Consider the following 27,997-nt stretch of genomic DNA (forward strand, 5'->3'; position numbering starts at 1 on the left):
TCAAAATTTCAAAAACAAATAGATGAATGGAGCTCATTTACAGTCAGAACTATACAAAATTACACGATACAATCTTCAACAGGAAAACCAAGAATGACAATACTGTAATCCGACAGGGAAACTGCATGTAGATGTCATCAATGCATGGAACAAGCATGCTGCATGGCATGTTTCGATGATTTTGATGATGATGATGATGATGATGATGATGATGATCATCATTGAATTAGTGTCTTCTAGAACAAACCAAAGTACACGACAAAAGCTACCAGTGCAGTTCAATCACTGCAACAACGATGCTGTCCCAGATGGTGGTCAATCTAAACAAGGATAACAAAATAAAGGATGCATACCTTCTATACTTTTGTCTGCTGATCTCATCTCCATGGTAGAAAGCAATGGCGGCCACAATTTCCTTGTGTTGGGCACAGATTGCAATCTCACGGTTTGATGGGCTGAATGCAATCACGACAGTCTGGATAACAGAAATACTGACATAGACACAAATGTGAAAGTAACACATGAAGCATCCTTGATTATCCAGGGTTCATCTGCGTTACCCGGCTATACATCTATGGGGAACAACTCATCGGACATTTCCCTCTCAAAATTAGTCAAATCAAGTTGCAAGCACATGCTTTGTTATTCATTGTTCTTTGCAATTTATCATGCAGCTATCTTATATAGAATTATCAACATTCCTAGCAGTCACAGCCACTTCACACTGTAACCATCCAATCCTCAATTCAGTTCCCTCATCCGGGAAACATGAGGTGATGGGCATGCCCCGCACATTTTGTTTGTTTGTTGTTTAATGCTGCATTCAGCAATATTAAAGCTATATGACAGCGGTCTGTAAATAATCAAATCTGAACCAGACAATCCAGTGATTGAAATCATGAGCATCAATCTACGCAACTAGAATACGATGACATGCATCAACCAATTCAGTGAGCCTGACCACCCGATCCCCCGCAAATTGTGAGTTGAATGAGTAGGCAATCAAGCACAGTCTTATCATGATAGGTACAAACATAAAAGTGCTTCATTTTGTGTTCACCTGAGAAACACAATTAGAACAAGCAAACACAGCAACAAACGGCCACCCAAGGGTGGTAAAAAGACATTCATGATCCTTCAGCATGATCATTCTCACCTTCTGCTGGCCGGGAGTCAGAACAAACTCGTTGGGGTCAATAGCTACTCTTCCGGGGGCAAGGTTCTTGGAGCAGTGTAGATCTGAAAGGCAGTTAAATATCCTGAATCACTGCCGCCTTATTAAAATTTAGTTTGTGTTTTCTATTCAGATACCATGAACCATGCTATTTTGCAGATGGCTAATTCATTACTTACCAGGGATGTGAAGATTGATCAAGTTATCTATGCAATGCAATTGTCACTGGTCTGATGACAAGAATATCCCAAAATGACATTGATACTCATGTATGTGTTTCAACAAGCAAAACCAAATTAGTTTGGTTTGGTTTGTTTGTTGTTTAACGCCGCACTCAGCAATATTCAAGCTATATGAAAGCGGTCCATAAATAATCAAGTCTGGCCCAGACAATCCAGTGATTGATATCATGAGCATTGAGCCACGCAATTGGGATCAATGACATGTATCAACCAAGTCAGAGAGCCTGACGACCCGATCCCGTTAGTCGCCTCTCACGACAAGCATAGTCGCCCTTTACGGCAAGCATGGGTTGCTGAAGACCTATTCTACCCTGGATCTTCTAATCATACCACTCCTACTAACCGCATTACCATTTCTTTTTTCAAAACAAACGTTGCAGGAAGATAAGATGTGGATATCCATCAGAAACACATTCATGAAATTCAGATCAAGGCAATAGCACAACTTCTCGGAAAGTTATCACTTGCAATATCTACCTTCGTAAGGTGTTGCTCGGACAAATGCTGACCGCCTTCCTGAGTTAGTGACGACCACTCTGCTGAGACAGTTGTTGCCGATAGAGACACGTCCAAGGGTAGCAAAGTACTTTTCTGTCCCAGACTGACCAACGCCCTCGAGAGTGATGGCACTCAGTCCCCCGTAGCCAGATAGAGGAATCTACAGGACGTATCAAAACAAGTTTTACCCGATGCCAATGGAGAAATAAAGAAAACAAACTGAAAACAAATACAGTACAGATCCAGTGGGATGCAAAACATTGTCTGCATGTTTAGGAATGAATGCTGCTATTACACAATTTGGAACCAATTAATATCAATTTCTGTTCACAATCATTTTAGAAAAACAAAACAGTCAAATTCTTCATGATCTGTATACTTGTATCAGTTGGGATATCTCCTTTTAATCAACAGCCTTTGAGCATGGGTAATCTTACGTCACGTGTGGTAGAGTACTGAACTCAATTTTGGGTATTTTTCTTCTTGTTTGGGACCCCTACAATTAAAGGCATTGAGACTCCTGGACCCCCAAAATAAACAACCCAGGTAAATCAATGTCAAAGTAACACATTCTTCAAAGAAGGGACTTCCTACAACATGTACAAAAACAGAAATCAAGTCTGAACCAGACAGACCAGTGATTGATATTGTGAGCAACACACCATGCTGTCATGGTACGCTGACATGCCACACCCTACTCACTGAGTCCATCGATTCATCCAGTCACCTCTCACAACCCCTCTTTCCTTGGAACACCCATTTTCATGTCACCATGCCCATGTCAACCCCCCATGAATTCCCTGAGCTCATAGTGACCTTGTATTAAATCTTACAGAAAATTTGGTTCCAAGATCATAGGGTTTGATGACGAGTTTGCCGGTGTTGGGAGCAACCGAATCAGGTGCATACAGCATGTAGATTGGGAACTTCTCTTGCGGCTGGATGATGATGTCACGGCGCCGGATCTTCTCATCGGCTCGACTCAGAGAACTCTGCAGCTAGATTGAGAGAGAGATAGAGTGAGTGAGTGAGTTACATTCTTCCCCCTTTCAGTAAAACCACACTGAGTCAGTTTGATGTTGGGAGAAAGTGAAGTGAAACAGGTCTAAGATATTTACAACTTTGGTGAAACCAAAAGGCATTTCTAAGGTGCTAACAAAACTAATCATAATTATAATCAGTGGCACGGACGCACATAGACGCACACAGACACAAGCATGCATGCATGCATGCATGCATTAACAAACACAGACACAAAAACGCACTCACACACACACAAAATAAGATAATGATAAGATGATCAGAGTGTCATGACACCAGTGTATTAAGTTCATAAAGTTCATTAAGTTTTATGTTTTGATGCGGAGGATGTCAAACCTGAAAGCAGTTGGTGTCAGATCGGATGTCGACACTGAGCTTCAGTGACTGGGGCGCATTGTTGAGGATGGTGACCTTCTGTTGCCTGGAGGCGACAAAGATGAGTTGTTGATATTGATTATGAATAAACATAAACTTGATAACCTAGCTACATACATGATTAGATTTGCCTAAGATTCATTCAAACAACATTTGTCATTGACATAAGAAGCCCAAATCTAGCAAAATTTCAGTTTAGTCTTTAAAGCTCTGCGCCAGTCAGAATTAGTTGGCAGTTGGTATAAGGCTGCTTTTAGCATGAGCATGACATACGAAACCAAGAATCTGCTTGACACATACTCATGATGATACAAAGGTTTAACCACAAGCTACCCAAACACTCCTGTAAACAGCAACAGTTCGAGCACAAATGAAGTAACTATCCCGGAAGCTTGGGTTTGTCATTTGACACGATATCGCTGAAAGTTGCACACAAGTAACCAAAGTATCCATCCACTCACTTTGCCCTGCCGATGGCCACGCCTCCAAATGCCAGGTAGGACTTGTCACTGAGCAGGAAGGGGCCGCGAGGCGTGGGCTGGACCTCGCCCTTCAGCACCAACTCGTACATCGTACCGTCCTGCAGCAGGTACATCACGAAGATTCTGCAAAAGACAATCACATGTCACCATGGGTTCACCCATTTCAGGTTTGGGCAAAATCCTTGAGGTATCATAACATAGGGCCATAAAACAAGGGACTGAGAATCTACTTCTGTAATTAATGTGTTTTTAATGAATCCAGAAAAGTTTATCAAATTCAAAGAAAACAAAACTGAAAACGGAAACCTGATAGACACAGCAATTATGATGGGGTTAACACAGTTAACATGACGACATGATTCTGATACGTAATTCTACCGTGGACAATCAGAGGTTTCAAATTACATTAACATACATCAGATAAAACCACCTTGTTAGTTCAAGAGTTGAGTTTCAAATTCCATTAACCATTGTCAAAACTAGAGTGAGTGAGTGAATGAGTTGGTTGGTTTTAACGCCGCTTTCCAGTTATATCACAACGTGTCAGCTTAATGTGGGAGGACAGCCCGAAGTGATGCAGGTCTCAGACGTTTACCACTTTGGTGAAACCCACGAGCACGAGTATGGTGCTGACAACCCTAGAAACATAATTGGGGCGAACCGGGATTCGAACCCACAATCATAGGTTTCTGGCGTGCCCAAGAAATGCAACTGTACACAGCGAATCGCAGCGCCTTAGACGACTGGGCCACCCGTGTCCCCGTCAAAACTTGAAGTGACAAAGCTGTACAATGAATAACACAGAAGTTTTACTAAGTAATGACTAATACCGGGACACAAATTACACCCATACGTATTTCTCAACCAAATAATGGGTTGTCCTTAAAAAAGTGTTTTCTATCTCATGAACCAGAAGCCAGGATCAGTGAAACACGACCTACTGTGACAAGCCGACCTAACTTCTGTTAGGGCACAGTTCACCTTGAGTTCTGCCACTGCTTAAACACAATCAACTCCCTCAACATACGTGTCATATTTCTTCACATCCTTGTCCAGTCGGGGGTGGAAGGCGACCGTGACGGAGGAGTAGCTGCCTGGGGCGATGATGAGCTTCTCGGGCGTAATGCGGAACACGTCGGTGAACTGCGGCACTGACAGCTGCACCTCCATCTTGATGTTGCCCGAGTTCTTCAGCTTGATGGTCTCCTGGGCACTCTTCCCTGCCTGACACTTCAGGTGGATTGTCTGCAACACACAGCGGGGTCAAAGTAGACAAAGAAATAAGGGATACAACTTCTTTAGTATACAGTAAAAGCAAACTTTGTATAGATCCTTATATTTCCAAATTTTCTTTGAAAATACTGAAAATTAACCTGAGGCTACTGCAAGTATAAACTCTGGATGGAAATGGTTGAACAAACACAGTTGACGGATGACAAAGTAGACAAAACAAATCTGGATAACATAATTATTATACTGTGGCAGCGAAGTTTTGGTATAGAACCTCATACCTTTCGATCATTGAGAGAAAAAAAAAAAATCAAGATGACAACCAAAATATACGACTCAAAACAAGTTAACACCACAATTTGAAGGCTGGATGTTGCAATACCCACCAGCCATGACACATCAACCTTAGTCAAATGAAAGAGTCACTCCAGATTTCCAAAAGATATGTTTCTTTTATGAAGTACTTTTTACACGTTTACAAAGGCTTCATTAATTCATGTTCTTATTTTATACTGTAACCTGCGCAGGTTAACTACAGAACCCAACATATATGATGCACTCCACGTACCTCCATGTTCCTGGGCGTGTGCAGTCGGAGCACTCCGATGGTTGCCTGCAGTCTGATGGAGGCAACCGGGGGCAGGCTGGGGATGGGCGTGTCCACCTCGATATCAATACGGGCCTCGATCTCATCTGGGGGGTACTGGGCCAGCACTGAAACAAAGAAAGAACTGCCTTAAACTGGGGAAGTCAGCGGAACATCATCAATCTGGCAGACTCGACGAAACATCCTAAGTCTGGAGAACTCAGCAGAACCTTAGTCTGGGTATTCAGCAGAATATCATCAGTCCGGGAAGTCAGCCAAACATCTTAAAGTCTGGGGGATTCAGCAGATCCTAAGTCTGGGTATTCAGCAGAATATCATCAGTCTTGGGGAGTCAGCAGAACATATTAAAGTCTGGGGGATTCTGCAGAATCTAAGTCTCGGGAAGTCAGCAGAATATCATCAGTCTGGAGGAGTCAGCAGAATATCATCAGTCTGGGGAGTCAGCGGAACATCTTAAAGTCTGGGGGAGTCAGCAGAACATCTTAAAGTCTGGGGATTTCAGAAGAACCTAAGTCTGGGTATTCAGCAGAATATCATCAATCTGGGGGACTTTGGAACATCCTAACTCTGGGTGATTCAGCAAACATCATAAGTCATAAAGAGATTAAGCGGAATTCAGTGAAACATTCTGAGTGAGGGGGATTCAGATAGGATGTAACAGGTTTATGGATAATTGGACCTCAGGCTCGACTCTGACATGCCAATGAAAGTTGTCAAATCACAAATACCTTCAGCCTTAACAAGATGGGTCCAAAATATGCCTCTCCCCTTCACTTACTTTGGACATTACTGACAATACTGATGAACTACCTGAGTGAGATTGTTTTTCCGGTGGTCTGCAGTATATTTTGATGTCCTCAGATGACAGGGAGGAGCCACTCTCGCCGTAGCCCTTGAGCGAGATGTTTACCACGCCTTTCCCTAGCGCTGGGGATGGGGGTCTGTTGCTTTTAGAGATGAGGGAGACATCTCCCGTTTGAGACTTGTCAAACATGAAGCAGTGCCATGACTTGCTCTGAAAGTAACACACGTAGCATGAGGTCAGTCACAGGTCGTCAGGATGGTTTTACACTTTACTCCAGCTAAACGTCGGCTTTTGTCGTATGCATAGTTGGTTGGTTGGTTTGTTTGCTGTTAAACGCCGCACTCAGCAAAATTCCAGCTATATGACGGCGGTCTGTTAATAAACGAGTCTGGACCAGATATTCCAGTGATTAATATCATGAGCATCAATCCACGCACTTGGGATGAGAAAGGGTCATATGATATTTGTTAAAACCCGGTATTGTCCTGAGACCCACCCTACTGTGCAATGATCAAAAGTGGTATTATTCTGTGTGATTAAAAGGCAAGTAAACTCAACATAGCAACTTTGCAGATTTTTAATACTTTGGGGCATACGTCATCACAAATGCTTGACCTTAATTAAATTTGACAAATGGAAATAGCTTAAAACCCCTCACTGAATCTACAGCAGGTTCCCAGTGTTTGACAAGCTGCTCAATTTCCAAGATCATGATGATCGGGCCGACATTCAGACTGCCTACTTCTGTCTTGAAATTGTGAATACTTTACGTTTTTTCTGTCAGCTCATCCATTTGATTACCACAACTTATTTCACTTAAAACCTTATTAGTAATAACCCTGAAGATGCCTTTAGTTGTTTACTCAAGGAATTAATCCCTGACAGGCAGTAATGCAGAAAACATATCAGTAAATGAAAACAGTCGTCCCCGCTGCACCAGTGGTTTTAGGCCACGACCCCAAAATGGGTTTGTTTCGAAGCTGATCACCGACTTTCACTTGGACATTTAAATACTTTCTAAAAATATTATGAATTTTTCTCTTTTGGAAATTGACTGAATGTGTCCAGGAAAATTGATATTGAAAACAAAATCGCAATCATTTGTTTCAGTTTACTTGCTCTTTAAGCAAATGGACTCAAAGGAGAGAAATATTTTTAGCCAATCAGCTAGTGTGTAATGTAAGGCTTGTTGTGAAAGCAGCATCTCCAGTTACTTTCTCCGACACTGGGTGTGATTCAATTTTTGTTGAATCTTATGGTAAATCTCACATTAAAACACTGTTGTTTTTCACATTATGTTATGAAACAATTATCAACTATAACTCGGGCAATATCATGTTCTATGCACCCAAGACACTGATATTGACCTCGACAGCTGGCTTTGGTTGATATCAGTTTCTTGGACCCATAAAACATGCTGCCCTCATGAATGGTCAATTATTGATAATTATATCATGTTAAGTAAATATAGAGGTATTTTAAACTTGAAGATCAGTTTCTCTTTTTTTCAACCAGACACTAAAAATAAAAATATTATCCTTAACAAAATATCTGGAGTTTATCTAGGCCCATTGAGAGGCCAATAATTGGGCCAAATCTGCAGCAAAAGGCAGTAAAAATTTCAAACTGGAATTAACGATTTCCCAATTCATGTTAACATAGTTATAATCAATGTTGATAGCACACTGAATGGAAAAGATCCAACACTTACCGCAGTGATGGCCAGCCGAAGGGGCACCATGGACTTGCCAACATTACGCAGACTCAGCGAGGAGGCTTTACTCTTCCCCCACGTCATCACGCCGAAGTTAATGGCGCTGTCTTCCTCAGTAACAATCTGGATCATCGGGCGTTCGGAGATGGCCTGGAGCGTGACTGTGGCCGGGAGACCATCTGGGATCATGTTCCCATCTCGCAGGAACGGTTGAGAGAAAACCTCTACCTGAGCTACGTACGCTCCCGGGGACTTGGGCAGAAACATCACCTACAGTCAAGTTACAGATAATCACTATCATTATTCCCCTAGTTTTGAGGGGGGGGGGCACGGGTGGTCCAATTGTCTAAGGAGCTGCAGTTTGCTGTTAAAAGTATGATTATCGGTTTGACTCGCAATTCCCCCTCGATTATGTTTCTAGGTTTGTCAGCACCATGCCTGTGCTCGTGGGTTTCACAAAAGTGGTAGACGCCTGAGACTTGCATAACATCGGCTTTCCTCCCACATTAAGCTGCCACATAAATGGAATACTGTTAAACTGTGCTAAACCCAACTCACTCACTCACTCACTCACTCACTCACTCACAGTTCCGATATTCACATATCAAGGTAAAGATAAAATCTCAAATCTTGGGAGTCCACATCCATACTGATCTAACTATTACCATTAGGACTATCTGTGAACATGACTTAACTATTACCATTAGGACTATCTGTGAACATGACTTAACTATTACCATTAGGACTATCTGTGAACATGACTTAACTATTACCATTAGGACTATCTGTGAACATGACTTAACTATTACCATTAGGACTATCTGTGAACATGACTTAACGATTACCATTAGGACTATCTGTGAACATGACTTAACTATTACCATTAGGACTATCTGTGAACATGACTTCACGATTACCATTAGGACTATCTGTGAACATGACTTAATTATTACCATTAGGACCATCTGTGAACATGACTTAACTATTACCATTAGGACTATCTGTGAACATGATTTAACTATTACCATTAGGACTATCTGTGAACATGACTTAACAGATGCCGATCATATGTATCATCTGCATGACGTTTGCATGAATCAGATCAACTTTATTTGTTTGCTTGTTTGTTGTTTAACACCACACTCAGCAATATTCCAGCTATATGATTGCGGACTGTACATGATCAAATATGGACCAGACAAACCGGTGATTGATATTACGGGTAATAAACCACGGAATCATCGTACAATGACATACTATCACCCAAGTCACTCAGTCTGACCACCTGATCCATTATTAAGTTACCTCAAAAACTTTATGATGTGGACCAATTCTAAAACAGAATTCCCCTTGGACCAGGTTTCTTCAATTTTGCATTTTGTAATAAAAAAAACTTTCAATGGAATGATCTATTGAGTGACATTGAGTATACATTTAGTTTGTTTGTTTGTTTGTATGTTTGTTTGTTTGTTTGTTGTTTAACGCAGCACTCAGCAATATTCCAGCTATATGACGGCAGTCTATAAATAATCGAGTCTGGACCAGGCAATCCAATGATTGACAACATGAGCATAGATCCACGCAATTGAGATCGATGACATGCATCAACCAAGTCAGCGAGCCTGACTACCTGATCCCGTTGGTCGCCTTTTACGACAAGCATAGTTGCCTTTTACGGCAAGCATGGGTTGCTGAATACCTATTCTACTCCGGATATTCACGGGCCATACATTTAGTACACATTTTAAAACATTATTTCATTGATCAAAGTATTAGTTTGCTACAGCCAAATATAAATTAGCTTACAACAAGAACATGATGAGTTAAAAGGAAATTGCAACATTGAAGAAATTAAAAAATATAGAAACATCATCAAAAATACTTCATGTGGTTTGAAAAAAGCTCCAACAACATAACTTCATAATCGCAAACTACCAACAAAAACCTACCGGAATGTTTTCTGTCGAGTCTGGTTCAATGGTGAGCTTATTTTTCATCTTGAAAGGACAGTGAGTCTCTGGGTCTACTCCTCGGCCATTCAAACTCAGCTCCTTCACAAAGATGACACACTGTAGCCAACGTGGGGTTGGGTTCTTCAAGGGCAAGGTTGTCTCGACGGAGATCCCCACACAGCAGGGGTCAGGGAATGTCACTATGCTTGGCGCCTCTATGCACGTTCGGGACATACGAGGGGTCATCATAGTGCATTGTAGAGAACCATCTGTTGAGACAAGACAACAGTGATGACATACATATTCTGGCCAATAAAACAATGACATAATTCCTTAATCTTTACAAGCTGTCATGATCTTGGAAATTATTCATTCTTCAGTATCTACATAACAATGACAACTGATGAATATTTGTCTCTCTTTTTTCAACTTTTTCAAATCATTAGTGAGGGAGTAAGTTTGGTTTAACGCCGCTTTAAACAATATTCTAGTTATATCACGACGTGTCAGCTCAATGTGGGAAGGAAAGCTGAAGGTGCTGTAGGCCTCAGATGTTGACCACTTCGGTGAAACCCACGAGCACGGGTATGGTGCTGACAAACCTAGAAACATAATCAGGGGAACCAAGATTTGAGTGAGTGAGTTGGGTTTGACGCCGCTTTTAACAGTATTCCAGTTATATTGCGGCGTGTCAGCTTAAAGTGGGAGGAAAGCCCGAAGTGATGCAGGTCTCAGACTTTTACCACTTCCGTGAAACCCACGAGCACGGGTATGGTGCTGACAAAAAGATTTGAACCCATGATCATAAATTTCTAGACCGCCCAAGTGAAGCTATTCTGCACAGCAACTTGTGGCACCTAAACGACGGGGCCACCCATGCCCCCTCATTGTCACTAATGCATGTACACAGAGACACAAGGGACTTTCAATAACATGCTGGGCCAGATGCAATGCCCATATCATGTCAAAGCAAATATAAGACATGACATCTCCTCTATGTTGCATACATGCAACTTTACCCACTAGCCCCAAACCCCAGACTTGCAAAATTATCTTTGGTCTCATAAGTTCATAATAACAGACCACATAATAATAATAATTCTACTGAAAATATTGCTGAGAGCAAAGTTCGGACATCTTTGGCACAGACTGTATACCTTCTCAATAATTACATGGTTAACAGAAACTTAAAAAGCAATGTAAGTGATCCTGTGACTTTGTGTTCTATCACTTGGAGCTACAGTTTATGAACTCAGAATCATAGTTAATACCAAGAACAAACTCCAATTCATATTATCCAGCCCGTGCAAAACTAAAACACCACACTTATCTGTTTACAACAAAGATCGTTTGTTACCCAGTATGTTTGTTTGGTGGTTGCTTAACGCCGCCATCATCAATTTTCCAGCTATATGATGGCGGTCTGTAAATAATCAAGTCTGGACCAGACAATCCAATGATCGACATCATGAGCATCAATCTACGCAATTGGGATACGATGACATGCATCAACCAAGTCAGCGAGCCTTACCCTCAATCCTGTCAGTCACCTCTTACAACAAACACAGTCGCCTTTTACAGCAAGTATGGGTTGGTGAAGGCCTATTCTAACCCGGATCTTCACGGGAAGTTTGGTACCCAGGACAGATTTAGAGAAACACAGTACCACCACCTCACCACTCTGATTCCCCAGTCTGGAGCCTAGCGAACTGTCAGCTGTTCTGAAATTCCTCTGACCTGTAGATGAGATGGAGTTCATGTTGGCTGGGGTCACATTGGTGTTGGTCTCGAGGTACACCGGCATGTTGTCATGAAAGGGTGTGCTGTGATACACCGGCATCTGGTTGAAGAAGCTCGGCACTTCAGACCCATACATGTGACTCATGGTCGACAAGTTCTGAGGTTCCAGCTCCAGGAAACTACGAGCAGCGGTGTCATCTGTCATGAAGCTGATGTCATCCAGATGCCGATTCTCAACCTGGTTCTCCTTGCCAAGATGCTTCTGTGCAAACTCAGTCTTCATCAACGACTGCCCAGTGAGAAGTGTAGGCTTCCTAAATGGCACTTTCTCTGGTGGCGGCATGGATGGTTTGAAACCAGAGTGAGAACCATCATTGAAGGGAGCCTGTCTTTCACCGTTGTTCCCCTGCAGTCTTTGCATATGACCTACTGTCATCTGTTGAGGATGACTTGAAAGACCTTTATCCAAAGAATCGGGATGAAATGAAGAAGCTTTCGAGATCGACACATAACTTCTGTCACATGTCATCTTAGTACCAACACCATCCGAATATTTTGAAAGATCGTTGTTTGAGTATGAGTTGCTGCCAGTCATGGGTACGTTCCGGGTCATTTCCTGGTCTCTGATCACATTAAACCCGCGAGATTCAGCCAGCTGAATGTCAGACGTGCCTACCATCTCGTCCCGGGACAGTTTCTTGTCGGCACTGAGGTAGTTAGACACAGCACTGTAGTCGGTACCGTCCGGCACATGATGAACAGTGGACACATTGTAACCCGAGTCTGGCTTACCACTGTGGGGCACATTCGGGGTGTAAGTAGCAGCTTTTTGTCCAGCATAGTATCCATCCTTATCATAACTAGAAACACAGTTGCTCGATGATTGAGACAAGTTGACATCCATGTCATTTTGTCCAGAATTAACACTCACATGATCCTGATGAATTTGAGCCGGAAATGCATTTGAGCGTCGATTATCATAGCCTGGAATATTTTCTTTTCGAAAATGAGCTTCCGGTTTTTGTCGGACAGGTGGGGTCATAGGGCATTTGTTGATCATTTGCTTTGACCGCTGCTGACCAGGGACTACTTTTTCTCTGTCCACACTCTGATTACTACACTCTCTGTCTTTCCTCCTCTCATTCATAATAGCATTTCTTAACCCAGAAATGTCAACATTGTGATCTAGATTTTCTGATTTTTCAGATTGTCTTATTTTCGACAAATCAGACATATTTTCCTTTTCGCCTGTTTTGAACTCATTATTGAAAGAAGTCAGTAAATTTTGTTGTGCATTTCCTTTTTTCTGGAATTTCAAATGTTCTTCCAAAAAATCACCTCCCAAGCTCGGACGAGGTGACGCCCACTCATTTTGAAAACTGTCGTTGTTCTCATCTATCTCATTAGTTGAACTATTCAACCCTTTCTCCGGCGTCACTGTCTTCACTTTATCAACCTTCTCACTCCCCGGCTTAATACACACTGTTTTCATCGGCTCCGGCTTGCTCATAGATTGGTTATTTGTTCGAACACCTGTCGACATCATCTTTTGCAAATCTTTAGCACTTTTGACAGTCAAATCAGTGTTTGCTTGAACTGGTTTCTCCAATACTGAGCTAGATTTGCATTTTCTCATTCCTGCTGACTCTGCCTTTTTAACCTGCATGACATGCTTGTCCCTTCGGAATTCATTGTCTTTTTGATCAGCACTCTCTGACTTGGGTCTTCTCACCGTGTCCGATCTCCTCCGTACAACTTTGCTTTCGTTGTTTGGCTTGTCATCTTTTTCTGCATTCTGTCGATCTTTCCACGCTTTCTCGTACATAGATGCCAAGGAACCCTTGCGTATAGGGAGGCGGGAACCCCGCAATGGCTTTCTTGGGGGACTAGGTTTCTCAAATGGTTGGGATTCAGGTCTGTTTGTTGGAGCAGAAAATACCTGCAAATACAAGCAAAGATTGATAGACATATAAAACAGCATAGTAACATCCTGAATAATTGGCGATCCTGGACATTGAAATCTGAAATAACATGGCAAAAAGTGAGTAGGGCTTACTAATTCCCCCATCTTCGACTCAAAAATATTCAAAACATGAAAATCCACTTATCGAAATCAAGCTTTGCATTGCACCTCTCCTATTGGTATAGAAACTGTACTCCCAGTAAGAAAAGAATCCACAAAATAGTTATCAATTTATAGATTGCAAAAAAGGTTGAAGTAAAAAATCTAAGATCAAAACATGAAAAAACAAAAACATATTTTTTTTAAAAATACACATATAAAAATAAAAACGTCTCCTATTAGTATAGATAGTATTTCTTAAACATGAAAAGAATCCATGAAGTAGTTTTCAAGTTATAGGTCACATAAATGTTTAAGTAAAAAAATTCTGAGTAAAACAAATGAACAATAGTTAAATTTTATCCAAAAATTCAAATGAACCATCAATCATATATACTTGCAGCATCACCCAACACCAACCTGTTTCTTCTCCACAAATACGTCCTGTTCCACAGCCCTCTTCTCCATCCTCTCTTCCTCTACCCTCTTCTCCAACATGTCCACAGGCCTGGACTCCTTGGTTTTCAGTCTGTTCTTGTTGGACATCTGCATAATTGTGCTGACCAGGTCGCCAGGATTGGACTGAGAATTCACCTTGTTGATGAAGCTATCAATGGCGCTGACCGTCAATAAGGCACTGTTGTCCGTGATGCTTTGGTCACTGTCCCTAGACGACTGACCGATTGACCCTGACAGACGGTCACTATCCATGTGCTGATTACCCTCTGTTGGGATCAGCTGTTTCGGCTGCTGACGTATAGGAGAAGAGCTAGCACTTGAAGGTTTTGGTGTGGTCATCTCATCAATTGTGAATGTACTGTCCCTCTCACTGAGTATTGTTTTCTCTCCTGTAAACAAAGAAAACCAGACTCTCAATAGGATTCAAATTCATTCAAGAGTGAGTGAGTGAGTGAGTGAGTGAGTGAGTGAGTGAGTGAGTGAGTTGGGTTTGGTTTAACACCGCTTTTAACAGTATTCCAGTTATATCCCGGCGTGTCAGCTCAATGAGGGAGGAAAGCCCGAAGTGATGCAGATCTCAGACATTTACTACTTCGGTGAATCCCACAAGCATGGGTATGGTGCTGACAAACCTAGAAACATAATCGGGGTGAATCGGGGTGAACCCACAATCATAGGTTTCTGGCGTGCCCATGGGGCGCAACTCTGCACAGCGACATTCATTCAAGAGATAATGCTACTGGATATGTAGCGCTTGGCACTGACCAAGATTTGTCAGTGGTCCAAAGGACCAGCACAAAAGACATCTACTGTCCTGTCGGATCTCTACTTGGTGCTAGGAGTAACTGAGTTTAGACTCTATTGCTGATTTCAAAAGTCGTACAAACCTTAAATTACTCAATTTCTTTTTAATAACACTAGACCACCGGACCACCATTTATTTAATTTTACTGGTCCTAAAGAAAATATAGTAGACTCGGACCAGTGGACCAGTATTAGTGTCAAGCACTGATATATTCAGACTGAGTGTGAGTGAGGGGAGTGAGGGGAGTAACATGGGCGAGGTGGGCGAGTTGAGTGAGAGAGGAGGGAGGGAGGGAGTGAGGGGAGTAACATGGGCGAGGTGGGCGAGTTGAGGGAGGGAGGGAGGGAGGGAGGGAGGGAGTTTGTGTGAGTGATTGAGCAGGGTGTGGTGGGAGAGTGAGTGAGAGAGAGAGCGAGTGTGAGAGACAGTGAGAGAGACCGAGACAGAGTGAGTGGAGAAAGTGTGTGTAAGAGGGTGCGGTGGGTGAGTGAAAAAGTGAGTAAGAGAGTGAGTAAGAGAGTGAGTGAGAGATAGTGAGTGAGTGAGTCCTACCTTCATCCTCATTCCCCACACCAGCTGTTCTCATGTCTGAGGGCTGACTCGGGGTGGGGGAGGTGTCGATCAGGGCTACCGGTCGGCGGTTACCAGGGGGGGTCTTCACCAACATCCCAAACTCAGGCTGCGTACAAGAGGACATTGTCAGGAGTGGAAAATCAGTGGTGATATCATCATGGAGTTATAGAACTCACTAATATTTGTGTAAGCTTTAACGGATATTGCACTTCAACAATCTTGTGGCACTGAATTGGATTACTTTGAACAGGTTTTTTTTACTGTTTTTTTCTCTATACAAAAGTCCTTTGGCCACTTATTTTATTTACAATAGTTTATGTGAAAAACCCTGTTCAGCAGACAGGAAAATAATATAATAAAAATACACTTCAGATTATTTTGTTCTTCCACATCTGAAACTGTATTAGGTCAGCTTTGTTTAGTCTCATTAACCTATTGTATGCATGTTGTATTTCGTGGTGAACACATACGTTTGTAATGGTGGAAGTAACAGAATAGCACTTCAATTCTTATCCTACTTTTCATCCTTCAACCAACTTTTTTCATCTGTAAACCAATTTCATAAAAAAGCCTTGCTTTATCAACCACTAGCACTGAAATCTTATGTTGTGATCCCAAATGGGTGGGCCTACCCGAGGGTGCCTTGGGTCCCCCTCCAGAGTCCCCAGCACCTCCGTCCGCGTGGCCCAGTACTGCCCGATGGAGATTCGCAGGAAGGCGTCGGCGCTGAAGTTGTCCCAGCGTGACGTGGAGTTAGCGATGACATCTCGGTATTGGGCCTGGGACATGTTATCATCCTGGCAACAGAACATTATTATTAGAAACCTTGGCTATAGGTGAGTAAGAGAAATCTTGTATGTTTTTGAAGGGTAGGTCAAGACAGGGATATTGGAAGTGACCATTGTCCAGTGATGTTGCTAGAGACAAATGTCGCTTGGGCATTTTCATGATTTTAGGAAATTTTATAGGATCTTCTAGTATATCATTACCCATTGAAAGATAGCTTCAGGACCCTTTGGATGACAATCAGCATGATCAGTCAATGTCAAACAAAAAGCAGTCGTAAAACACACTGATCTGAAAGCCTGAACATGCTGAATGTCATCTGGACATTTTCAAGATTTTAACAAATTTTGCTACAGCTTTCTTCTTTATCAGTCTGTGCCAAAATGTTTAGTGGTCACCTTGTATTTTAGCATTATTTTCGGCAGATTTCAGTCTTAGTTTAAGGACTAGTATCAGCTGATCTTACTGGACCAGAAGAAAGTTTACTGGACTTGGTCACAAGCTTCTCACCATCCAACTAAATAACACGCCTTTACGCAGTAACGACAGTAGGTATTGCATGACATTGACACAAATCAGCAAACCCAGATGGTGAAAATCTGCCTATAAATACTCTGCTTAGACAAGAGTAGGGAGACCAGGAAAAAGCTCAATGACATCAAAGAACAAGATCACATCCAATCATTCTGATTGCTTGAGATGTGCAAGAACATCAACCTTAAACGTCTGGATAATAATTTCCATAAATTAAAAACACAGTGAAATGTAAGATGTTCTTCTTCATATTGCGAATCATATCAGCTCAACATATCGAGAATCAGTTTCAGACTAACCTGCATGAAGATATTCTCCTTTTCAAATTCAGCTTCATCAGCATCCAACATAGCTTTTCCGTGATCTGAGGAGAAACAGCACACAAAACATGAGCCATGACCATCCGCACGTTGAGTGAGTGAGTGAGTGAGTGAGTGAGTGTGTGAGTGAGTGAGTGAGTGAGTGAGTGAGTGAGTGAGTGAGTGAGTGAGTGAGTGAGTGAGTGAGTGAGTGAGTGAGTGAGTGAGTGAGTGGTTTGTTGTTTAACGCCGCACTCAGCAATATTCCAGATATATGACGGTGGTCTGTAAATAATTGAGCCTGGACAAGACAATCCAGTGATTAATATCATGAACATCTATCAACGCCATTGGGATCGATGACATGTATCAACCAAGTCATTGAGCCTGACCCCCCGATCCCGTTAGTCGCCTTTTACGACAAGCATAGAAGCATTTTATGGCAAGTATGGGTTGCTGAAGACCTATTCTACCCGGGAATCTTCACGGGTCGAGTGAGTGAGTGAGTTGGGTTTTAACGCCGTTTAGAACAGTATTCCAGTTACGTCATGGCATGTCAGCGTAATGTTGGAGGAACGCCCCAAGGTATCAGACGTTTACCACTTCGGTGAAGCAAACAAGCACAGGTATGGTGCTGACAAACCTACAAATACAACCAGGGGTGAACCAGTATTTGAAGCCACAATCATAGGTTTCTGTTGTTCCTACGGACACAAATCTGCACAGTGAATTGCAGCATCTTGAGATGACTGGGCCACCCATGCCACTGCCCAAACCTGGAGAATCCATGTTCCGTTGGAGTGAGTGAGTAAGTAAGGTTTTACACCACTTAAACAATATTCCAGCAATATCACTGCGGGGGACACCAGAAATGGGCTTCACACATTGTACCTATGTCGGGAATCGAACCCAGATCTTCGGCGTGACGAGTGAACGCTTTAACCACTAGGCTACCCAACCACCCCCATGTTCCGTAGGAGGGACCAGGAGGAATTTCCGCTGCAGATTTTATCCCTTCCTATGAAAATCTGCTGACCATACAATATACCCTGCTGTCAATGTCTACAATCCAACCATATTTGTTTAAGGGTGAACATGAAACACAAAACAAGTGGTTCAGACAAAATCAGAAAGTGAACGTTGTTCAACCCCGCTGTCATCAACATTCCAGACATATCACAGCATCCATTAAATAATCAAGTCTGGGCAAAATAAACCAGTAGTTGATGAACAATGTCCGGGGACTGACACACAATCAGCCAAGTCACTGAGCCCGACGACCTGACCCAATTTAGTCGCCTCTTTCAACAAACAAAAGTGTCCCATTCAAGCCACGGCAAGGTTTTGCGCGATGTAGAAATGGGCTTCCAGTACACACAAATGTATAGAATGGATGCAGAAAAAAATACATATTGTGTCCCGATCAACACACAATAACATTCATTATACCAAATTCTTGAGAAGATATAAAAATTTCCTTTTATTAAAGAAATGATTAAATCTAACAGTACAGTACACTACACCTTTTCATTACTTCACAGGACCCTCAAATTATTCTTTTAAAGACCCCTGAAATCACTTATTGGGGATCGTCTGGTTGTCTAATTGGTCCAGGTACAACCCTGCACGGGTCCCCACAAGAGTAATCGAGTGAGCGAGCGAGTGAGTGAGTGAGTGAGTATGGCTTTATGCCACTTTTAGCAATATTCCAGCAATATCACTGCGGGGGAGGTGCCCACAAGAGTACCAGGCTAATGCTAATTAGTCTTCATCTCAAACCCCACTTGGTTTGTTTACACACGTGGGTCAATCAGTTAATGATTACACAGTGACCGTCTCAGTTTCACACATAGCACTTACAATACAATGATTATAGCAGTGAGACCTTGACTGGTCACCAGGTTATATCAAGGTATCAGATTTGTTATTCTTGTCTAATGCAGAAGAAAATGAATTCATTCTGTAGAGTTTTTATGTCGACAGATGTAGATAAGGGATTAGCCTGTGCTGATTCCTGTAAGAGTGAGTGAGTGAGTGAGTGAGGTTTATGCCGCTTTTAACAGTTTTCCAGTTACATTGCACAGAGTCAATTTAATGTGGGAGGAAAGCCCGAAAATAGGCCTGAAAAACCTTGCTGAGACACACACCAACAAAAGAAGAAGAAGGCCGGACAAGATCCAAGGTAAGTGACCACACAAACAACTTGCCTACTCAGCTGTGATAAGTTACATATTCCAACTCAGCTTACCCAAATCAAAGAAGTCATCACCTTCCTGTACAGCAGCTTGTGTTTCATCCAGCTCAGCCTCCTCGGTGGTGAGGAGCTGCTTCTGCTCACAAGCCTCCTTCATCAGGGACTTGTGGAAGGCCAGGTCCGTCACACCCTCTCCATTCTTGTCATAGTACACCGGGGAGTAGTTGGCCACACCTTTTAACATGTTATAAGTACCTTGCAAGTGATTCCATTGTAGGGGTAGAAACTAACAGTTATAGTCCACTAGTCCTTACAATGATAACATATAGAAAAACCCTTAAAATTGGCAAATTTCTACTAGTCCTTATGATACCTTAACTATTGAACAGATTGGTAAGGACTAAAAGACTAGTGCCAATTTTTAGCGCTACCATTGCATGTAATTGGCATCATTGACTCAAAACTCACATAGAATGCAAACAACTAAAGAATGTGGCAAAGACGAGGCAACCTCATACATACCCCTGTTATTGGAATCTCACAAAATCTCAATCATCAACACATGTACCAAGTGTTAATATGTTCATGTCGAACAGAGGAACACAAAGGCAGCAACCTTCCTACCATGAGCCAGTCAAAGAACTTTGAATGTAATACAGTGTGTCAGTATAATGTGGGAGAAGAGCCACCATTTTGGTGAACCATGACATGATGCCAACAGACCATTGATCAATCCTGGGACAAATCTGGCATCTGACATAAGAATCAGCAGACCCTGTCATGGCCAAGGGAGACAACTGTACACAGTCACCTTGTGGTGCAACTCCTATTATGGTTCCATTTGTGTCTGTACCACCACCATTTATTTATATTTGTTGTTTAACGCTGCACTCGCCAATATTTCAGCTATATGATGGCAGTCTGTAAATAATCACTATCCAGTGATTGACATCATGAGCATCAATCTATGCAATTTTGATACGATGACATGCATCAACCAAGTCAGCGAGCCTGACAACCCAATCCCGTTAGTCGCCTCTTATGACAAGCATGGGTTGCTGAAGACCCATTCTAAACCCGGATCTTCACAGGTTTACCAGCACCATGACCTTATTGGTCGGCTCTTGTTATTACCTGGTATATTGACCCTCTGACCAAAGAGGAAAATAACCTTCACGACAAAAGGAACACCACCAACCTGTCCCCATTACTCTTCCCTCAACACTCACCAGCAGTCTCCTTGACCCTGACATCCGCAGTAGCACTTGACTCGGCTGGCCCTGATGATTCAGCTGCCGTGGCTCCTTGTGCCTCTCCCCCCAGAGGATGACCCACCCCACCATCCTCACCATGGGGCAGGGAGTCATGACGAGACAGAGCTCTTGCACTGTTCATTGATTGACGATCCATTCCTGTTTCAAAACTCTGACCAAGGCCTGAGCTTGATACGGACTGGTTGCCTCCGATTGGCTGGTGGGTGTTTTTATCTGACCAATCAGGAGGGCTGGCATGTCCTGACTGATGAAGTTGTACAGAGGCATTCAAGCCAAAAGATCCCATTGATGAGTTGAAAGCAGCAAAGGGATCTTTAACCTGGATAAATGGAAGAATGGAAAATTCAAAGGAATGGCTATTCCATATTTTTTGCTTACCATGACAGAACCTCATAATCACTTTGGTCTATTATTGATTCTGGTTTCAACTAGAAACAACCTTTCAGATGGTCCTGACCACTTTGAGTGAATGAGGGTTCACTGAACTTTAGATTTAAGCTTGTTAAAAGAATCATTGAGGGAGGTGACGTGAAATGGGGTTTAACATCACATTCAAGATTATTTCCCGCACATAGCGATGTGCATGCATGTGAGTGTGTTTTATCCCCATCAGTGTAACAGCCATCTTTTGGTATGATGCAACCAGGGAATGAAACCACCAACCTTTTGCTCTCTGAGTGAGTGAGTGAGTATGGTTTTTACGCTGCTTTTAGCAATATTCCAGCAATATCACGGCGGGGGACACCAGAAATGGGCTTCACACATTGTACCCATGTCAGTAATCGGCGTGACGAGCGAACACTTTAACCACTAGGTTACCCGACCGACCCTTTTGCTCTCCGAGCAGACACTATCCACTTACCTCATCCAAGTATAGTATACGTTGAAAACGCATATTCCATTTTTTTTAATATTTGGCAAAATGGCCACAAAAATCAAACACAATTGTTCTGGGTACTTAGGCATGAGATTATCAAACACAACAATGTGTGGAGATGGACTTACGCACAAACACACTTCTTTTCTGATTTCGAGTTAAAGTGGATTATGCGTTTTCAAGTCTTTCAGAGTACAAACTGATTATCATATCACAATGTTTTAACCCTACCTCCGGGAAATCATCAGCATTGAAGCCTGATGCGTCCAGCCTTGGCCCCTGTTCCTGGGTGTTGGCGGTGTTGATGCCGCTGTCCTGGGACGTGTTGGGCTGACCAGACAGGAACATGTCCTCGATGTTGAAGGAGCTGGCGTTGAGGGGCACCTGCTGGGAGAGGGTGTCACTGAACCGCATTGACTGACCCACGGGGGCCAGGAAACGGGACTGCAGCCTCGAGTCCTCCATGTCATTCCTCAGTGTATTGGCCTGAAGAACAGGGGATCAAGATAATGATGTGACCTTTCTCGGCAACTCTACCATAAAATTAGTCTTCAGTTTAACGGCCTGAAGAATAGCTATCTTGATAATGATGTGACCACTCATAAAGAGCAAAGAGTCGTAAGCTAAAAGCGCTTGACATTATGCCCTTGGTCCTGTCAGCTTCCCTATCAACCTTGGGAGTTTACAACCCAACCAATCATTTCTGCCTTCACATAACCATCTTACTAATGGGTACCAACATGCTGATACTTGATTGATTGATAGGGGACACCAGAAATGGGCTTCACACATTGTACCCATGTCAGGAATCAAACCCAGGTCTTCGGTATGACAAGCGAATGCTTTAACCACAAGGCTACCCAAAGCCTCTTGGCTAACAAACCTGGGAGAAAAGTTTTACAACTACAGTGATGGGCAAGGCTGAAGCCTAGAAACTCTTTTTCACTGATAGACCTACCAGGTAGTTCTGGCCATCCTCCATTGTTGAGAATCTGTCAATGCCAGCTACAGAATTGTTGTCACCATTAGTGGAAGCAAACTCATCTCTGGACAACAGGTCATCTCCCATTGGTCGCACTCTGGCTTCCTGAAAGTGAAGAAAATACAGTGTTTCCAGTTTTACATCTGCCAGTCATAGGGACCAGTACAAGAAGATACTGAACAGTTGGATCACCTCAGGGTCTCAAAGTAATGCAGGTATTTGTCAAAGTGGTAATCATCTAAGACTGGCATTAATTCTGTGAGTGATTCTGTGAGTGATTCTGTGAGTGAGTGAGTGAGTGAGTGAGTGAGTGAGTGAGTGAGTGAGTGAGTGAGTGAGTGAGTGAGTGAGTGAGCGAGCGAGCGATGGATTTACGCCGCTTTAAGCAATATTCCAGCAATATCATGGCAGCTGACACCAGAAATGGGCTTCACAAATTGCATCCATGTGGGGAACCAAACCCGGGCCTTCGGCGTAACAAGCGAATGCTTTAACCACAAGGCTACCCCCTGCCCCAAGTGTGTTCTGGCACAACAGAAGTGCTGAAGTAACAAAGATTGATGAAACTACCCCATTGAAAGCAAAGTCACCAATTTTAGAACAGAAATTCCTCTGTGTTATTCCGACTTTCTTTATCCATCCCCAGTTAGTTGTTCAATTTACATATACTCTTAATGGAAAGAAAATATACTGTAGGGTCATACGCTAATTACAACAACAAATAGAGTATACCATTTTTCTACCAGACTGACCATTCTGACAGTCTTGTAATTACCATTCCAAAATATATTTATATATCAGTCAATATCCGCTATGTAAATTGTTTGATAGGCATTACTCAGAAGTGGACGGATGACAGCTATATACCAAAGAACAAACAGCTGATCTAGCATAAGCAACACTGTCAGAGTGAGTGAGTGAGTGAGTGAGTGAGTGAGTGAGTGAGTTTGGTTTAAAGCCGCTTTTAACAGTATTCCAGTTATATCGCGGCGTGTCAGCTTAATGTGGGAGGAAAGCCCAAAGTGATGCAGGTCTCAGACGTTTACCACTTCGGTGAAACCCACGAGCAAGGGTATGGTGCTGACAAACCTAGAAACATAATTGGGGCGAACCGGGATTCGAACCCACAATCATAGGTTTCTGGCGTGCCCAAGGGACGCAACTCTGCCTTAGACGACTGGGCCACCCGTGCCCCCACTGTCAGAGTGAGAAGACACACAGGCAGCCAGGTCACAAGACCACCTCATCCTCAGTTTTTTTCTAAAAAAAGAGACTGTTCTTTTTCAACATAAATACATTACCCATAGGGTTAGAAATTACTGAGTTATTAAAAATCGTATGTCAGCTAGTGCAAATATCACTTCAAGTGCACCAGTGAATTGTTAGTTCATTAGAACAGCATTGTCATTCAAATTTTATTGTACCTAAGGTCAGAATGACGTGACACAAGCAACAATGTCATAGCTGAAGATTGTTGACGTCATTTGATATTTGTGGTTTTCTTAGACGGCAGTCGTGATTGATGCGTTTTTCCAAAGGGGAGCTCAAAAGGATTAAGATCTAATGGGTGATAGAAAAATTATAGACATGCATGTGTGTCATACTGATTTTACAAAACTTGTGCAAGAATTCATGTATTACCCTCACTTCCGCTCGGCACATGTCCTTCAAATTAATGTCCAATAATTCCATTAACTTACTGCATCAGGCATGTAGATTTTATATTTCACCAATCAGCTATCAAATTTACAAACCAACTGCCACTTTTCCTATAGTGTTGTAGGTATCTTCCTATCTCATTGTAACCTTGTGAGAGGTACTACTTCAAGGAGACCTGCCCAGAGGTTTTACATTTTCAACCAAATCCAAGGAGTGTGTAAACCGCAACATCACATCATTCAATATCAGCATCACAAGGATCACTCAGGTATTGATTTGATGTACAGTTGATCAAATGAGCTGCCTTACCTCTGGAAACGCATCTCTTTGGTCAAACTGCTGCCTGTAGACTTGACCGTGTGCAAACCTGTGGGGCAGGGAGTGGTTCTGCTGGGATCCAACTTGTCCATCACTAGAACAATAACCGTCAGACATAAAGCAGCACGTTACTTCGGTTTTACTCCTATCTCAGCAATTTTCCAGTCATATCATGGCAATGGACACCAAGTCTGGGCCCGTTTCACAAGGCAATCACAGCACATAAGACATACTTTATCAAACATTTATATCAGTCGTAGCGCTAAGATGAACGTAATTCCTATACATTATCATAGACTTACATGAGTTGTAGCACCAAGAGGACCATAACTTTCATACTCTAAAACTAACGTTAGTCGGAGCGCTAAGATGATCGCAACTCCTATGCTTTATCACAGACTTAGGTTAGTCGTAGCAGGAAGATAATCATAACTCCAATACTTTAACAGATTTACGTTAGTTGTAGCGCTAAGATGGTCTTCACACATGGTGCTAATGTGAGCATCAGTCCAGAGCTATCAGTATAACATGCAGTAGCAATAACCTCTGACACCCCTAAATACAACTATCTCATAGTAAATATGAATTTGTGGCAATAGTGAAAACTTTTGCAAGTCACCCCAATAATCACTGGAAAGATTACCTTTCTGAGCCACTGCTGCCATCCCCACCCCCTCCTCCATCTCCAGGGACAGGGGAGGAAACCACGTCCCCCTCAGCGGACTGTCTCAGCATCATGGAGAACTGGCTCCTCTCATCTTGCTGCCCCTCAAGGCCGGGGCGGGGCACCTGCCTACTGGGTGGGTCTTCCTCATCAAGGGCCAGACTCTGGAGTCAGGTTATAGACAGTCAACACAAGCTTTGTAGTCAGTGAGATGTCAGGTTTGCTTGTTGTTTAATAATGCATTCAGCAATATTCCAGCTATATACCGACAGCCGGTAATCAGAGTCTGGACCAGACAATGCACTGACAAGTGATCGACATTGTCAGAAGCGATCAACCAAGTCACCAAGCCTGACCACCCAGTCAATCTCCATTTATGACCAGCATAGTTGTTAAGGACCGCTCTTAACCTAAATTCCACAGGTATTAGGTCTTGCAGCAATATTACGGCAACTTACTTTCTGTATAACTGTTGTGTTTATTTTAAAAAGTCACTTTTAGTTTATATGTTTAAGAATTAAATAAATATAAAAATAAAATAAAAAAAAGTTCACGGAAGTCAACTCTAGTTTAGGTGAAGTAACTTAGCAATTTGTGATCAAATTGTTCAGAACCATGTAACCTGGTCTCCTTTTGTTTCAACTGACTAATCAGGTACAAGAAAATATCTGAACATAAAGCAAACTCTTTCTACCTGACAGAGTTATAATGAACTTGCTATCTGCCTACCTGTCTGGCTGCCTCTAGTTCATCCTCAGTGTCGATCTCACTCCCGTCTCCGCTGCGATACTGCCTCCTCAGCTGGGATAGAGAACTAGGACCACTGAAGTCTCCTGGAAGACAGACACTCACTCACAGACTGGACACTTGTACAATCCTCAGATTAACTGGTTGCTGTATGAAAACTTCAGGAACCAACTAATATTTTGGGTTTGCAAAACTACATGACTAATCCAAAAAATATGTCAACAAAATTTCATCTGAAAACTTGTGAAAGACGCATGTGTCCACATGAAAACAAACAAAACGTACCAAGGTTTCTCTTAGTCTTAAAAGCATATATGGAGAACTGAACTCCACAATTGCTAGCATATGTCCACTCAGTTAAGACTGGACTGTCATGGCCTTTTCAAGCCCATGTGAACAGTTCCCATCATGAAAGAATATTCTTGAAAAATAAAACATTGTTCTGATTTATTTTTTTAAATTAGGCAGACAGGAGCGATACCATATCTTTGATGTTCACCACTTTGAAGAATCGAACCAAAGATAATAATCAGGGTACTGCCATTATCAGCAAATACTGACAGCAAGGGGACACAACTCTGGTGTGGCAGCCCTGAGTGTGCTGACTTAACCACTGGTACAATTCTGCAAAAGGACAAGCACCTGCATTACTCTGAGCCCCTGAAGTGATCCCACTGTTATCTGGCCTGTAGTTGCTCTGATGTCTGTAACTATCGGCCCCGTCTCCAGTGTCATGTAAAGGGGGCACAGGGCTTGGGCGGAAATATTTCATGTCAAGGCCTGCAAATAAATTTTGTTTCAAAATACCAACTGCAAGATGAAAGAATCTCTAAACATACACACCTATGACATATATTGAAATCAACAGGAAAATAATATTTGCAAACACAAATCTTGTGCTGGAATATGGCAAGTCATGTTTTCAGCACAATTTTGCCAAATAATAAAACAGCATCTTGTTTGAGTAATCATGTAATTCAGTAGAACTCACCAACAGACACGTCATTGACGCTTTTCCTTGAAGACACAAGTCCATCATCTTCCTCGGACTCCTGACCTTCACCTTGGCCATGTTCATCATCCTCTCCCAAGGAGGGACTTCCTTCGTTCACTTTTCTCTCCATCTCTAAAAAATCACTTAAGTCTGTCTGACCAAATAACGAGGGTTTCTTGCTTTCGTTGTCTTCATCTGACAAATCGGACACTTCAATATCGCTGAAGTCTTCATCTAACATCTTCAATTCATCTTCTTCAAACTGAACATCCAGGATGCTCTGCTCCATCTCTGATGTTTCAGCAACCTCAGTTAAGCCTCCGCCATTAAACAAGCATGTGTTGGTCCCTCCTCGTCTAGCAGTAGCTGGTTCTTCGCGATCTGTTGGCCTCTTTTTGACAGTGTCGACAACATGGCTGATGCCTATTGGTGGGTCTTTCGAGTCTTGTTTCGACCAATCAGCGGAATCCACAGAGTCTTTGAAGGATCCTGGAAGTGAGTAGGACTGCTTTTCCATGTTGGCCTGGGTCAAGGTTACAGGAAGCAGACTTGCCGACAGATCTGTGAAGTAAGCAGGTCCGATGGTGAATAAGCAATAATTACTGATATGGAAATGTGATAACCCATGATAAATTGGAGCTTTTGGGAGCTTGTCGCAGTACTTCCTAATCAGGTCTTAAAAAAAGACAGCCAATTGCCCTATTGCTCCCCGTCTCAAACTGTATTTGTATATTGCTAACACGACACTTAGCAATATGCCAGTGATATGGCAGTGGTCTGTAAATAATAGTCCGGACACATAATTCAGTGATTGACATCATAAGCATCTATCTACGCAATTGGGATATGATGGTGTGCATCAACCATGTGCATGTTAGTCGCCTCAGGGTTCCTAAATAATTCAAACCCA

General features: G+C 42.5%; 1 protein-coding gene across 1 annotated transcript in view; it reads right to left on the reverse strand.

The window, feature by feature from the left end:
• The window catches only part of LOC139454459 (centrosomal protein of 192 kDa-like), a 53,496-nt gene that overhangs the window by 19,306 nt on the left and 6,193 nt on the right, over positions 1–27,997 (reverse strand). The window contains exons 5-29 of the mRNA XM_071236172.1: positions 27,085–27,648; positions 26,736–26,873; positions 26,076–26,179; positions 25,326–25,510; positions 24,674–24,776; positions 22,682–22,810; positions 21,955–22,209; positions 20,802–21,165; positions 19,627–19,806; positions 17,379–17,443; positions 16,392–16,556; positions 15,739–15,865; positions 14,343–14,770; positions 11,798–13,799; positions 10,118–10,389; positions 8,166–8,438; positions 6,460–6,664; positions 5,611–5,756; positions 4,840–5,057; positions 3,792–3,935; positions 3,292–3,376; positions 2,748–2,912; positions 1,894–2,074; positions 1,157–1,239; positions 354–475 (exon numbers count right to left, since the gene is read on the reverse strand). Coding sequence (XP_071092273.1) covers positions 354–475; positions 1,157–1,239; positions 1,894–2,074; positions 2,748–2,912; positions 3,292–3,376; positions 3,792–3,935; positions 4,840–5,057; positions 5,611–5,756; positions 6,460–6,664; positions 8,166–8,438; positions 10,118–10,389; positions 11,798–13,799; positions 14,343–14,770; positions 15,739–15,865; positions 16,392–16,556; positions 17,379–17,443; positions 19,627–19,806; positions 20,802–21,165; positions 21,955–22,209; positions 22,682–22,810; positions 24,674–24,776; positions 25,326–25,510; positions 26,076–26,179; positions 26,736–26,873; positions 27,085–27,648 — 6,703 coding nt within the window. The remainder of the gene's footprint in view (positions 1–353; positions 476–1,156; positions 1,240–1,893; positions 2,075–2,747; positions 2,913–3,291; positions 3,377–3,791; positions 3,936–4,839; positions 5,058–5,610; positions 5,757–6,459; positions 6,665–8,165; positions 8,439–10,117; positions 10,390–11,797; positions 13,800–14,342; positions 14,771–15,738; positions 15,866–16,391; positions 16,557–17,378; positions 17,444–19,626; positions 19,807–20,801; positions 21,166–21,954; positions 22,210–22,681; positions 22,811–24,673; positions 24,777–25,325; positions 25,511–26,075; positions 26,180–26,735; positions 26,874–27,084; positions 27,649–27,997) is intronic.

Source organism: Haliotis cracherodii, unplaced genomic scaffold, assembly GCF_022045235.1.
Source record: "Haliotis cracherodii isolate W230 unplaced genomic scaffold, xgHalCrac1.p SCAF_10, whole genome shotgun sequence".
NCBI lineage: Eukaryota > Metazoa > Mollusca > Gastropoda > Lepetellida > Haliotidae > Haliotis > Haliotis cracherodii.